Genomic DNA, 13,705 nt, shown 5'->3' with positions numbered 1-13,705 from the left:
TATAAGGGAAAAATCTGTCTTTCAAATGGATGAACTACTGGACAGAAGACTGGATTACAAATTTGGGGATAGAAAAAAAGTGTGATTTGGTATACTATATGTGACTGTAATTGCCAGCAGTTCTGATTAGAAAATATTCAGGCAGTAAAGAGTAGTGTCCAAAGAACCTGTAATGAAGCCACATAAGCAAAAGAATTAACATTTGAAAGGGCTTTCAAGATTTAAAATGTTCTCTCTCAATCTGACTCTCTATATATGAAGTATTACTCTTTAATAATAATAAAAGGTATAGCATAGCTTGAGCACTTGATTCACAATATTTATTGGGTGCCTCACATGGGGACGTAACAGCTCTGATAAATAAGAATAAATGAGACCTTTAAATACCTTAACAACTCCCACCTCTATTTTGATAAAAAAAATTAATAATGAAGCAAGATAAACAAAAACTGTTCTTTTCTTTCCCTTTGAACAGAGCGTGGATCATACTTCTCGTAAACCTCATCATATTGAGGTTGGGCTAAGATGAGCATAACCAGTGACGAAGTGAATTTCTTGGTGTATCGCTATCTCCAGGAATCGGGTAAATTGCCTGTCTTTCATCACAACTCCAGGTCATAGATGAAATGGGGGCAGTTGGCTTTTTGCATGGTGTTGCTTTAGGAATGTTGCATTGAGTGATTGAGACTGATATACACAGACTAAATATTTCTTGCACAAACCCATGTTTCTTTGAAATCATAGTTTTGAACATAATAAAAGTGCAAACACAACACAGGTACAAAGTAAACATTGCAGTTAGGCAAAACAAGAAAATAACATTATGTTAACAAAAATTTTTGTGGAATTATATCATCTCAGCCAAAGGTTTTTTTGGCAGCACTGAGGCAAGCACATTGATTCTGTATCTCTTTTTCTTAGCTACTTGAAATATTTCTGTCAGGTACCTGTTAAGTAAAGAAAGATTTTCTCCAAATACATTTTACATTGGCTGTATGAAGTTGAGCCTCTAAATGGAATATTGGGTGCAAACATCTGATGTTTTAGAATTTAATCAAGGTAATTATGTATGTAAACTGTGCAAGTGACATCTTTTTGGTGTCAATACATCTCTGCCTTACTATCACTTCCAGTGCTGTTTTCATCCCAAAAATAAGAATGTCTTTTAGAGGGCCTTTCCTTTTAGAAGTAAAGTTTCATCTTTTCTTCAAAAAAATACTAAAATCGAAAAGTAAAATTTAGAGTATACTTTGTTTTCCAAGTCTTGATTCCACTTTCTGACTTCAAGTAGTAGAAGTTCTGTTCACTAATGGAAAATGCTCTGTTAATGCAGAGGTGAGACAGGGTCAGAAACATTGCCAAAAGATTTATAGTCCGAAACCCAGTTTACTTAGCATTGGCTCTCTGCCCTGGGTTGGTGAAAGTAGAAATGGCTAAAAATCTTTGTGTTTCACATTCTGGAAGAAAAAGGCATAGATTTTTGTGAAAAATACACCTCTTATTTAAATCAGCTTCAGAATTAGCCCTCTAGATTTGGCAGATAGCTTGAATAGAGGACCAAAAATCCAGCAGGTAGATGATACTGGGTCAGCCTGCTTCTGTTGGACTAATGAGCCATACATATGGGCTGCTTAGATATATTGTTTTGATTTGTTTCTTCTCCTTCCAAGGCTGTTTCAATCCGAGGAGTCCAAATCCCTATGCAAGGAATTTCCACTGAACTTCAAAGAGGATTTATTATAGTTTTTCAGGATTTGGTCTTTTAAAACATTTCTTTGAGAGTGCAGTGCTGGCCTGTGTTAATACCTGTTTTCTCAGGTTGTATTCTTCTCTGTAATAACAAAGCTTATCAAAAATGGTCTGGCTCTTGCATGCAATATGATGAAGGAAAGATAAGAACTAAGAAAAATAAAATTTCATGGAGAAGTTGTTTATTTTGAAAAATAAACTATTGGGTACCGTGCTGGAAAAGCCTTTTGAACATTAAAGCAATGCACAGATGGACATAATCAGAGGCTAAAGAATCCTGAAATTGTTTTACATTGTAACATTTGTCTTGTAAGAGATTCTACATAACAGTATGTTAATACAGTAACTTTTCCTGATGAGAAAAAAGAAAACAAAGCAGGTTGTCTTTTGTATTCCTTTTAATACATCAATAGGGTAAATTACTGTTGTGTAGTGATTCAGAAGGGGACTTTACAAAGTCAGTCAGGAACGGTGGTATCAGCCAAATGTCAGGAAAAAGTTCTTTTACGTAACACCCTCCCCCACAGGCAAAGAATATTTTTTGCCATTTTAGGGAGAACTTTACACACAAATTTTCATTTTACTTGCAAGTTGTACTGCTCTTATTTTCTTACATGAAGTGCCAGATGTTTTTCTTACTTAATCCACTCAGACCTAAAGACATTCACAAATACATTCTATTTCCACTGTTTTTGCCATATTTTAGCCCTACATAAACTGATAAGTGAAGAGAGGAGAAACTGGGGTTAAATATTTGAAGAAATACTCAAAAATGCTTCGAACTGAGCATATTAAAACCTAGATACTAGGTACTGGTTTAGTAGATGTACCTGACAGTTGGCAAGTAATTCCGTTCAACAAATGAGAACTATAAGCAATGATGAATTCACCAATCTCTTTAAAAAGCATCTTACACTTAGTTTGATCTTCTTCCATACTCTCACTGTTTTTCTGTAGAGATTGTTATATCTGTATTTTCAGATAAGGTAGGATAACAAGACAGAAATTGTTATACAGCATCTTGCATTTCCACCTACTAATATAAATACCATTAGACAAGACAGCAAATGAAGGATGTTTAATCGATAGCTTCAAAAATAATGTATGCCAAATTTAGAAGGCTAGTTTTTATTTTAAATTAAATTTAAGTTCATAACCCTACAGGTTAAGGGGTTTGATGAAAACAGGGGTTGTTAGATTGATCATATATTAACATTAGCTGAACCCAAAGCTTCTAAAAATTATATCGAGCATGGCCATAAATTTTACTTAGAAAACCCTCCACATGTTCAGTTTTCCTTTTCAGTTATCTTTCTTTAATCTCCTGTAAAAAGTCCAGGCTTTGCCCATAAAGTACAGACAAAAGGTGAGAGGAAGAGAGAAACAACAAAAGGAAATATGTATGGTAAAGCAAGTGTGTAAAAAGCAACCTATCCCTTTGACATTTCAAGTATTTTGCAGCTGTAAGGCACAGAAGCACTTGAGATTATTTCAAACATTGCCATAGCAAAGATACTAATGGGTGCTTTGCATTTCATTATGAAAATGCTTGCAGGTCATTCTAATGGAAGTTCAAGTCTTCTAAAATTGAAGCTAGAAATGAAATTCAATAATTATATTTTCCTCCTTAATTCTCTCTCAGACCAGCAAAGTTGCACTGGAGAGTATTAATAGGGTTGAAATGTCTAAACCATTATTGTTGCTTTTTAACAAATCTTGGCATACCAAGGGGGGTTCCAATGAACTGGAAAAAGCAATATTGTGCCAGAATTTGTAAAGGTTAAATAAGATGATCCAGGTAACTGGGGGTCAAGCGAAACCATTGGAAGGTTGAAACTAGATACCTCCAACAAAAAATTAAGAGATGACAACATAGCTAATACCAGCCAGCAAGCTTTTGTGGATAGTAGGCTTGCTGAGCAAACTTGATACTGCTTTTTCTGAGATTACAAGTTAAGTTGACAAGGATAACAGTAATACCCATAGACTACTAGATGACATTTACTTAGTCTTGTTGACACTGTGGTTGAACAAACAAAATAACACTATGTAAAAAGAGTGTAGCCAGAGTGGTCAAATGAATTAAAAACTGGTTAACAGGAGAATCTTGAAAAGTGATTGGAGATGGGGAATATTCACCTCAAAGCTTGTTTCCAGTGGGAACTCACAGGAATCTGTTCTTGGCCTGATACTGCTCAATAACTTTATCAGTTACCTGGAAGGAAATACAAAATGATTCCTGAGTACATTTGCAGATGAAACGGAAAATGAAATGATAAACGGTGGCGATACATTAGTTACACAGACTGATCTAGATTCAGACTGTGGATACAGTCCGAATACAGGCTGAATGGTTTAATAGAACAAAATATAGCCAGGGAGACTGTCCGCATGGAGTGCCCTGCTGCCTTGCTTGCCCTCGCTTGGGCTGTTGCCTCTTGTGAGTTCTGCTGCCAAGGGCCCAGGTCAGCATGGGGCTGGAGAAGGCGCCTGGTCCAGCCCTGCTTCTAGCTTTGGATGGGGACAACCTCTCAGTGTTAGGCAGTGCACTCAAATCCCTTCACTCCAGCACAGGACTTGGACAAGTTCATGCTCTTATTAGCCATATAAAAATAAGGAAAGAATTGCCTCCTCACATAGGTGCTATCTCAGAGCTGATCTTTTGTCAGAAAAAAGCAGTGCATCGGGCATAATTTTCATTTAAGCGCTGTGAGTGCAGGAATTCTACCACTCAGTTTGCTAGGTGTTTTCACTTCTGCTGTAGGGTCATGAACGCCCCCCATTTCTGAGGTATAAAGAAGGTGGGTGTTTAATTTCAGTTTAAGATTGTTACTTCCTATCCAAAAGCCAAGTTCTGCAATACTCCTTAGCTTAGTCCCTTTAGAATATGAGCTTTTGGCACACAACTTAAAATAGCCCAATTCTTAAAAGTGCCAAGCACTTCCAAACTTTGTTCATCCTAGGAGTCAAACTTTTAAAAATCAGGTTATATTTATTTGTAGGTGTCTTGGTTCAGACACTATGTTTAGATGAAAATGTTGGACTTAAGTTAATAAAATAGACTTGGATTATGTATGTATGTACTGTGAATGTTCTACCAGTGCAGAAATATGAGCACACAAAATACTCCTATACTGGATATGGTTATACCAACAAAGCCAGTGCATTGGCACAGATGAAACAAGCTTTGTGAAAAAAAATATCGTTCTACCATCCAAATAACGTTGGATCAGGATTGCACGTCTTCAAACTCCTGATCGCCATACTCGTGCCAGCAGCAGTCTTTACTGCCAACATATTCCTTCTATTGGTTTTCTTCAGAGTGAAAAACTGTGCTTTTAGCAAAATCATATAAAATTATAAAAAATATATATTATATATTTTATATATTTTATATATATTGTATATAATATATATATAATTTATAAAATTATATAATGTATATGATATATAAAAATATAAAATAAAGAGTTTCCCCATTCTGGTTTGTCTGCTCAAAACAGAATTAGGCAATTATTTCCCTTTTGGAGTGAAAATCAGAACAAGTTACCAGTATGCAGTAAGAATTCCAAAGACAATTGAAAAGGGGGGAGAAAAAGAAAAGACAAAACCTGGGGAAATCAAATCTTTCACATACCTTTTAATCCAGAGTGTGCTGCCATCTGTTTTGAGTAACAAATCCTATATTAAGTCCACATGCTACAGTAAGTTACCTTGCCTATTCAGCCCAACTTGTCAATTCAATTATTAAAGCTTTTTCAGATCTAAAGTTTTTGATGTATTGATTGATTTAATTGTGTTCCTCTTCTAGCACTTCCATGTATTTCACAGTATGGAATCCTCATCTAAAAATCAGCTTCCCATCTGTCCATTGCTTATGCTGCTCTCTAGCAGGACATTTATTGTAGTGGATGTCTGGCAATGACTTGTTATAGTTAAGGTTGCACAGCAGTTTCCATTTTCACTCTCAGCTTTCACTGTTCAGGTTGAATTTTTCTGTTTTATGACATACAGTTGATGAACTATTCCTCAGTGTACAGTCAAGCCATCTCCAAGGCAATGGTGTAATAAAAACATTAGCTGCATGCTTTTGATAGAAAAGATTTTCAATGAAATTTTTAGCTGCTGACTGGGGACTGTTTACCATTACACTTCAGAATTGTCGTTTATTTCTTCCCAACCATACAAGTTAAGGCAGCTAATAAAAGATAGTTGTTTTCACTCTGTAGATTCAGGGTGACAGCAGTGCAACACAACAAGATTAACCAGGAGTCCAACACAACCAGCAGTGCATTGGTCTATGTTTGGTTCACGTTTGACAGATTTTCGTTGTTTTCTTAAAAGATAAGATGTTCTCTCTTGTTTTAAGCCTAGGCTCAAGGGCACAGTTACACAGCGTGAATCGTTTCTGCAAATCATGGCACAAAAATCTTTGTAGAGTTGGCATGTGCAGGCAAGGACCTTTCCTGTCTAGTGGATCTTACTGTCATTCTGCCTGTGGACATTGTAAGGGACATGGATGTTCTAAAGCTTCAGGGATTTCCTCACTGTGCTGTTGTCCAACCAGATACTAATATTTTGAATAGTACTAAATTACACTTTTCCCAATGCCCTCTACAATTTCTTGAAAAGGAACAAAAAAAATTTGAAGGAAAATATCTTCTTCATGAATCATGCTCGTAATTTTTTAACAAAGAGATTTCCTACAAAAGATAAACAAAGTATCACAATTTGCACAGGTAAGTTCTCCAGCGATAGGAAATGGCTGAAGATTAATATTTTGTTCTATTAATTTTTGCCTTATGCAACAGTCTTACTTATACAAGCCTATGTAATTTTTGTCCGAAGTCCATATTTTTCTGCAAATGAGGTACACGTTTAGATTATTTTGAATAATTGTGTATGGCACAGAGTTCTTGAGCCACAGATGTGAGAAGTGCATGTTCAAAATAATTCAGATTAAGCATAGCAGAAAATATTGGCATATACAGGTCAGCTAAATTTATTTCAAAGCTTACTGCTTCCTTGGCATAGTAGGAAGGCTGCTGCTAGGTAGAAAGGGGAATACACAGTGCATGAGTTTTGCTTAAATTATTAAAATATACACCTTGAAAAATAATTCATGAGAAACATGAGGCTCTTGTCAATAAAGGCACCTGTCCAGTGCAGCACTAAAAATAATAGTGTGTACTGGTAATGGAGTCTGTGGATGATGATTTTTCTTTTTTTTTTTTTCCTTTTTTTTCCTTTTTTTTTTCTCCAATTTGGCTCATTAGGATCATAGTATTGTTCATACTGGAGGATATCCCAGGAGGTCACAGAATTAGAGAATGAATGACGCTGGAAGGTACCTCTGGAGGTCTCTAGTCCAACGTCCCTGCTCAAAGCGATGTCAGCTAGAGCACATTGCTAAGGGCTGTGTCCAGTCAGGTTTTGAATATCTCCAGGGATAGAGACTCCACAACCTCCTTGAGCAACCCGTGTCAGTGCTCAGTTAGCCCTCACAGGAAAAACGTTTTCTCTTATGTTTAAATGGAATTTCCTGTATTTCAATATGTCTCTATTGCCCTTTGTCTTGTCACTGAGCACTGCTGAGAAGAGTCTGCCTCTGGCTCCTGTGCTCCCCCCACATCATACATTTATACACATTGATCAGATTCCCCCCCAAGCCTTCTCTTCTCCAGGCTGAAGAGCCCCTGCTCTCTCAGCCTCTCCTCGTACATCAGACGCTCCAGTCTCTTAATCACTTTTGTGACCCTGCGAGTCGCAGGACTCGCTCCAGTAGCTCCGTATCTCTCTTGTACTGGGGAGCCCAGCACTGGACCCAGCACTCCAGGTGTGGCCTCCCCAGGGCTGAGCAGAGGGGAAAGATCACCTCCCCTGACCTGCTGGCAATGCTCTGCCCAACGCAACCCAACTGCAGTTGGCCTTCCTGGCTGTAAGGGCACGTTGCTGGCTTCTGCTCAGCACAGGGAAGCTTCAAAGGTATTTTAAAGGACCTGTACATAAAGGTGCTTTTAAACCTGATAGTCACTGGAATGCTCTTGAAACTGTGTACAAAACTATACCATAACAGTAAGGATAGGAGACCTTTTATTTGCTGAGGGAAAAATACATCCTTGAAATGACATTCTCCCAGTCAAAGATAAAACATGCATTTTGGTGTTATTCCGATAACTATCCATGGCTGCATTTGTGTACATATGTGTTATCAGTGGCTCCAGGGCCACATATGCTCCGCCCGTGGTATGGAGTAACTCTATCGTTCGTAGGTTAAACTCAGCAGCACTGATACAAATATGCTTGTGTCTTCGTTTAGCTTCTATTTGCACAGGTACTTCTGTGCTGGGTATAACTGGGTGCTGGACAGGTATTACTTATTAAATAAAATAATACGCCATTTATGGAAACATGTGAAAACTGGGTGTTTAAAGGCCAGGGCCTTAATCTTTTTTGTACCTCAATTTTCCTATCTGAAAATGAGAGTAGTACTATGTACAGTACCTCACAACAGATGGTAGAAGGTTATATTCCTAAAATACTTTGAAATCCTCTAATGAAAGGCCACTACAGGTGTTCTGGGACAATATTTAACAGTATTTTTCCGTTATTTCAAAGTACTGTATGTGACTATGTAGATGAATATATATAGCTAAACACAGTATGAACTGTTATACTAACTATATTATTCAGAAACTGGTGTTAAGACTGAAGGCGGGGATTCTTTCACCTTTTCAGCTGTATGACAGCCAGGCTTTGGGCAAATATAAAATCCATTTTTAATTGTCATGATTTAGCCCAGATCTGATCTGTGGACACACAGCTTTATTTATATGATGTCTTACCCTCTTTTGGGCCAGCCTACTCAGTTAAAATAAAATGATGTAGGCTTATGATCCAAATCTCTTATCATTGGGCAGTTGAATGTAGAACCAGCATTTGTGACATTTCATGGATTATTTGAAATAAACAGCACAATGCTGTACTAATAGTGTAATATATGTTATAGTGGCTCCTTTGGATAAGGATGCTTAAGCAATTTAACAAAAGCAGTTTTGATTTAAATGTTTCCTAAAAGTCACCCCAGGATTAAAATACCTATTTAATGAGAAACTGTCTGTAGTTATATATGTTGCATATAATATAACATAATATATATAAAACTCCCTTTGCGTAATGTGTATGCAGTAAGAAAAAGAGTATGCTATTAAAAGGGTATAATTCATTTTAATAAACTGCTACTCTTTTTTTGTTTAATCCCTCCCCTACTTTCCGCATCTCTATTAAACTAGGGAAGAAGTTACTAACCAATTCCAGAAACAGTGAGTCTGACTCTGAGTTTTAATTTATACGTCTTAGTTTGGGGATGGATGACAGCTGAAGAGAGACATCTATTTCTCAATTAAGTACTGTATTATTACTCACAGTTTCTCACTGCACTGGTAATCATCTTTATGCTCTTTGCAAATACTAAATACATTTAAAAAAAATCTGGGTCAGCTTTAGAAGGCCACTGGCTTTATTGGGCTGAAGTTCCTAAACAATTTTTCTTTTAACTTGTCAAAGCCAAGTCTGGAGGTGGATCTTGGGAAGGATGAAACCGTTAGGTTAAATGTAAATACTTTTACCAGTCTCCTTTAAAGCTAAGCAAATTTCTAAGCTTTCTAAGGTTTCTAAGCTGACAGTACCTCTATATCTTACGAAACAATGTGTGAATCAAAACCACATTGTGCACTTTTTTCATAGAACAGTGAATACATACTAGCAGTATTTGCTGGTCAGTTTTCCAAAATCCAAATTCCACAATGAGGAAGAAAAAATATTTTTACAGCCACAGAAGTTATTCATTTTGTCATACTTTGCTCTGGTTATATTTTCAAAAGAATGTCGTAAATTACGTGAGGGCCATTTTTATATGTGTTTGTATGCATAGACTTACAATTTTGTGCCCAGATACCTACTTTACAGACATATGTATAAACAGTTCTTTTGAATTTTTTGTGTTGCAGTTCAAGAGATTCTTTTGAAAACGTCTTTCTCTGTGTCATTTACCCCTCTTACAATATAAATTCCATGTAAGAAGAGCAATACTTGGTGCAGAATTTTGTAAGTTCCTGTGAAGGAAAAAAATACACCGAGTATCTTGTTCTTTTGCCATTTGCAGAACCCTGCTTACTTGGTATTTCCTTCTAGGTCTCTTCACAGTTTTATAAACTTGGCTATTTTAATTTTTCTTTGGCCTGAAAGTTGCCATACAGTATTGGATCTCAGACACTGAGCAAATATGGTGATTTTAAGTTATATGAGCATAAACAATCATACCTTTGTAAATTTATTCCATAATATAGGTTCTCTGATTTTGTTTTTGATCACTTAATGTCCTGTTTTTAAAGCCTGCATAAATACAGTATTATGATATCATAGAAGTATCAATATTGGGGCAAAGAAAAGTATATGTAGGTCAGAATGACTTCGCTAGTAAAACTAGCAAAAGTGGTACACATTTGTCAATTTACTGCTTTTCCTTATGATTCTGCAGGCCTGGTGAAGGAAGCTGTATCTGCAGCATTGCATTTTTTTTATTATTATTATGAATAAGCCTGCATTTAGTGCTTGGGACTTTCTGACTGCACAGCTCTGTCAGCTATAAATCCCACCTCCACAGCTCCCTATCCAGCACAGCTTTACTCACACTCATTTGAAGTGACCATTGGTAGAAACCATCCTGGTGATGGAGTTTCTGTATGCCCACTGAGTATCAGCAGTGGTGTCCTATTTGCCACTGCTTGCAGGTCTACATTACAACCAATAGAAGAACGTGCCTTAGGGAAGAATATGCGGTCTTTCTTATTTGTGTTCTTTCTTATCTGAATGTGATCCTTAAAATGAGGAACATCTGCTCATTGGATGTTTGATTCCAAAGACAGCACGAAATGATAACATCCCATCAACTTGGAAGGAAAAGAATACTTTTCTTACTCTTGCAATGGCCTTTGTAAGTTATTTTAAATTTTGCCCATAGTTCAAGTGCTAGTTCTGCGCTGACATTTATTCACAAGTTGTCAGACTAATTTACAGAGAGTGAAAATGGAGATTATTTCAAACCTTATTTTTAAAAGATTTTTTGAAGTTCCTCTTTCCATTGCTCTTGTTCTGTTTTCTGTCTGTATCGTATTTCTCTTTTTGTTAATTTGCAGTGCTCAGAAAGACTTCAACAGTGAATGCCAAATAGTGCTCATCAAAAGATCATTTCCAAGTTGTGTTAATCTTTTCCAACATATTTTCCTGCATGAAAAAGAAGAAAACCTGCCAAAAACATTCTTTGGCACATAATAAAATAATTTTGGGTAGCAGACATTTGCTCTGAATTCTTGGCAGAAGGTGAACAGGTCAGATATCCAAGAAAAAAGGGTGTAACATTTAATATTAGTGAGTAATTGCTTCTACAAAATTTAGGGTAACAAGCCCACTATAATTTTGGCAACTAACATAAGCTGCAGTTAGAGAACCTTTCTTCATATTTCCCAGGGACTGTGAAAGAGCTTGTAATACAGGACGCATTTCCCAGGGCTCTGGAAATAGTTTTAATCATTCAGCAATCGTAATCTTAAAACAAATGTACAGGCCTTATTGTTCAGCTGATTTTTCTAAAAATATATTTCAATTGCAGTTCTTATATTAAATTGCTAATGTGTGTCCTTGTTAAGCCCTTTATATAATTGCAAAGGTAAGTCTTCAAAAATAAGCAGGCACTGCCAAAAACAGAGAGGCACTCTAGGATATATTACTGAGAAAGAAAAAGCTCAGCTTGGAGAATAATCTCAGTCTGCTGTGAATAATAAACAAGATGTGGTTTAGGATTTTTGCCCACCTATTTTTTTAACTGTTTGTAGAATATTATCACTGGCTCTAGGCACCAAACTTTTATTAATTTCAACCAAACATATTTCAGGGAAACCACTGTCCTTTTTGTGAAACCTCAGTGTGTGTACACTAGGGTTCTATGAAAATAAAGTTATGTTTACGTAATTACATTAAGACAGAAATTTAAGGAGAAGCAAGGACGGGGATCCATGTTATGTTCATAATTCTCGCTCACAGTGCATAATATGGAAGGGGAAATACTAGACTTCAAAATGGCAACTGCAGTCAACTACAGTGAAGAACATCATTATATTCTCTTGGGCTATGGGCAACGAAACATGTAATTTACTTCAGGAACTAGATTAGCATATGTTAGGCGCAGGATCAAGAAAATACAGTTGTTCTAAGTTAGACTGTTTGCTTCTGGTTTTGCAGCCAGAAGTTGCGTTCTTATGTGAACTTTCAAATATGGACTTGGTGATATATGTTTCTTGCTTCTCTACGCTAGTAAATCTAGACCTTCAAAAGAGTTAGTTTGGTACTAATTGTGCTGTTTGTACATCATTAGCGCTTGGAGGAAATGATTTTGTTAATGGGCCTGTTTCACTGCTCTTTAATGGAACTTTTTTAAACTGCAGTGGTAAGGCTCTGATTTATTTCACATCACCACATTGCACCATGCCTCCTTGCCTTGCTTCCTCCTGAGATGGCACTCCCAAGACCTGGATGTTAAACTGTGGAAGACATTCTTCCACTAGTTGCATCTGGTTTCCTTGGCACGCTCTGCAAGCCATTGTGCTGGGTTTGGTGACATGGTAAGGTGCCAATAGAAGAGGGTAGAGCTCTTTTCCTCCTGCATGGGATTTTCTTTTGCCTCGTTGTTCTGTGGCATGTTTCTACATGATGAGCTACATCTCCCGTGACTTTTGCACATTTATCCATTTGTGGTCATAAAATGACTTTACTTCGCCCTCTGATGCCCATCTTTTTTTCCCTGCAGCCTGTACATCTCTAGTCAGCTCCTATACGCATTCCATTCTTGCATGAGTTTTACATCAGTAGAAGTTGCAGTGATAGTGCCAGATACTAGACTACCTTAAGAAAACAGGCAGTCATGCACTTGAAAAACTGAGGTTGCCTGCAGGTCACATTGTAGCAGTTGCAGCTTGGTTCTACTGAGGCGGAAGTTTTAATCATTTGTACAGCCTTGATCATTTTCCTATCTTGTACCTGCCAAATACTTTCTAAGAGAACAGTTTGTTCAGAGATGAGGATTGGAAGAACTACTACTGGGAAATTCCATAAAGACAATGCAATATCAGAGAAATCGATGAAATAAGAAACATTGATTATTTTGCATTGCAGGTAGAGATGGTTAAATTATTAGAGAGAAAGAAGAGGTTGTCAGATGGTTTATGCCTTCTCTCTGCCTCTTTCCCTGTCTCACTCTCTTAACATCACTAGTGTAGTGATTAAAAGATACAACATAGACCTCCATATGAAATCTTAGTTCTTTCTGGGACAGAGGGCCATACTTGGCATGAGTTATACAAAGATTTGTAAGAATGGGTTGTTACTTGCACTCAGTGTTTGGATAGAGGCTGCTGATCATACAAATACCTGAGATGTGTGAGAAAGACAATTTGATGTTCATAATTCCTTATTCTCTGTCTTCTTTAGCAGTAACAGATGTTTCAGTGAAGACTCACACAGTATGAATAATTAAACTGAATAGTTTGCAAATAACCTAGAGGCAAAATCTGTTTTTAATAAATGGCTTGAAAAGGATGCTAAGTAAATTTACCAGAAAAAAAAACAAAGTCCAGGTAGTTCACAGACAGAAAACTAAATCAGTACTCAGTAGATAGCTTGACTATTGATAACCAGGGTCTCCAGAGTAACTGGCTAAGACTGTTATACTCCAGAAGTCATTGCTCCCAGAGTCCTTTTTATGCAGTTCTGTTCACATGTACATTTGCAGCAGAAGATGCTGTAGCTGTTACCATTTAACAGTGCAGTTTAAACAAGACTGCTTTTTACGGTGCTAAAGGAATCAAAGAGTGGAAGGAGCACCTAGTGAATGGCAGTTCGC

General features: G+C 36.9%; 1 protein-coding gene across 25 annotated transcripts in view; it reads left to right on the top strand.

The window, feature by feature from the left end:
• Nucleotides 1-13,705, top strand: part of TBL1X (transducin beta like 1 X-linked) — a 205,618-nt gene that overhangs the window by 147,357 nt on the left and 44,556 nt on the right. For 24 of the 25 annotated variants that reach the window (XM_064500556.1, XM_064500668.1, XM_064500673.1 and 21 more), the window contains one exon: nucleotides 476-583. The exons of the other annotated variant lie outside the window; for it this stretch is intronic. In XM_064500556.1, coding sequence (XP_064356626.1) covers nucleotides 526-583 — 58 coding nt within the window. In that variant the 5' untranslated portion in view covers nucleotides 476-525. The remainder of the gene's footprint in view (nucleotides 1-475; nucleotides 584-13,705) is intronic. 25 annotated transcript variants of the gene reach the window in all.

Source organism: Dromaius novaehollandiae, chromosome 1, assembly GCF_036370855.1.
Source record: "Dromaius novaehollandiae isolate bDroNov1 chromosome 1, bDroNov1.hap1, whole genome shotgun sequence".
Taxonomy (NCBI): Eukaryota; Metazoa; Chordata; class Aves; order Casuariiformes; family Dromaiidae; genus Dromaius; species Dromaius novaehollandiae.
Note: the sequence above shows the minus strand (reverse complement) of the source record. Positions and strands in the feature narration are given on the sequence as shown.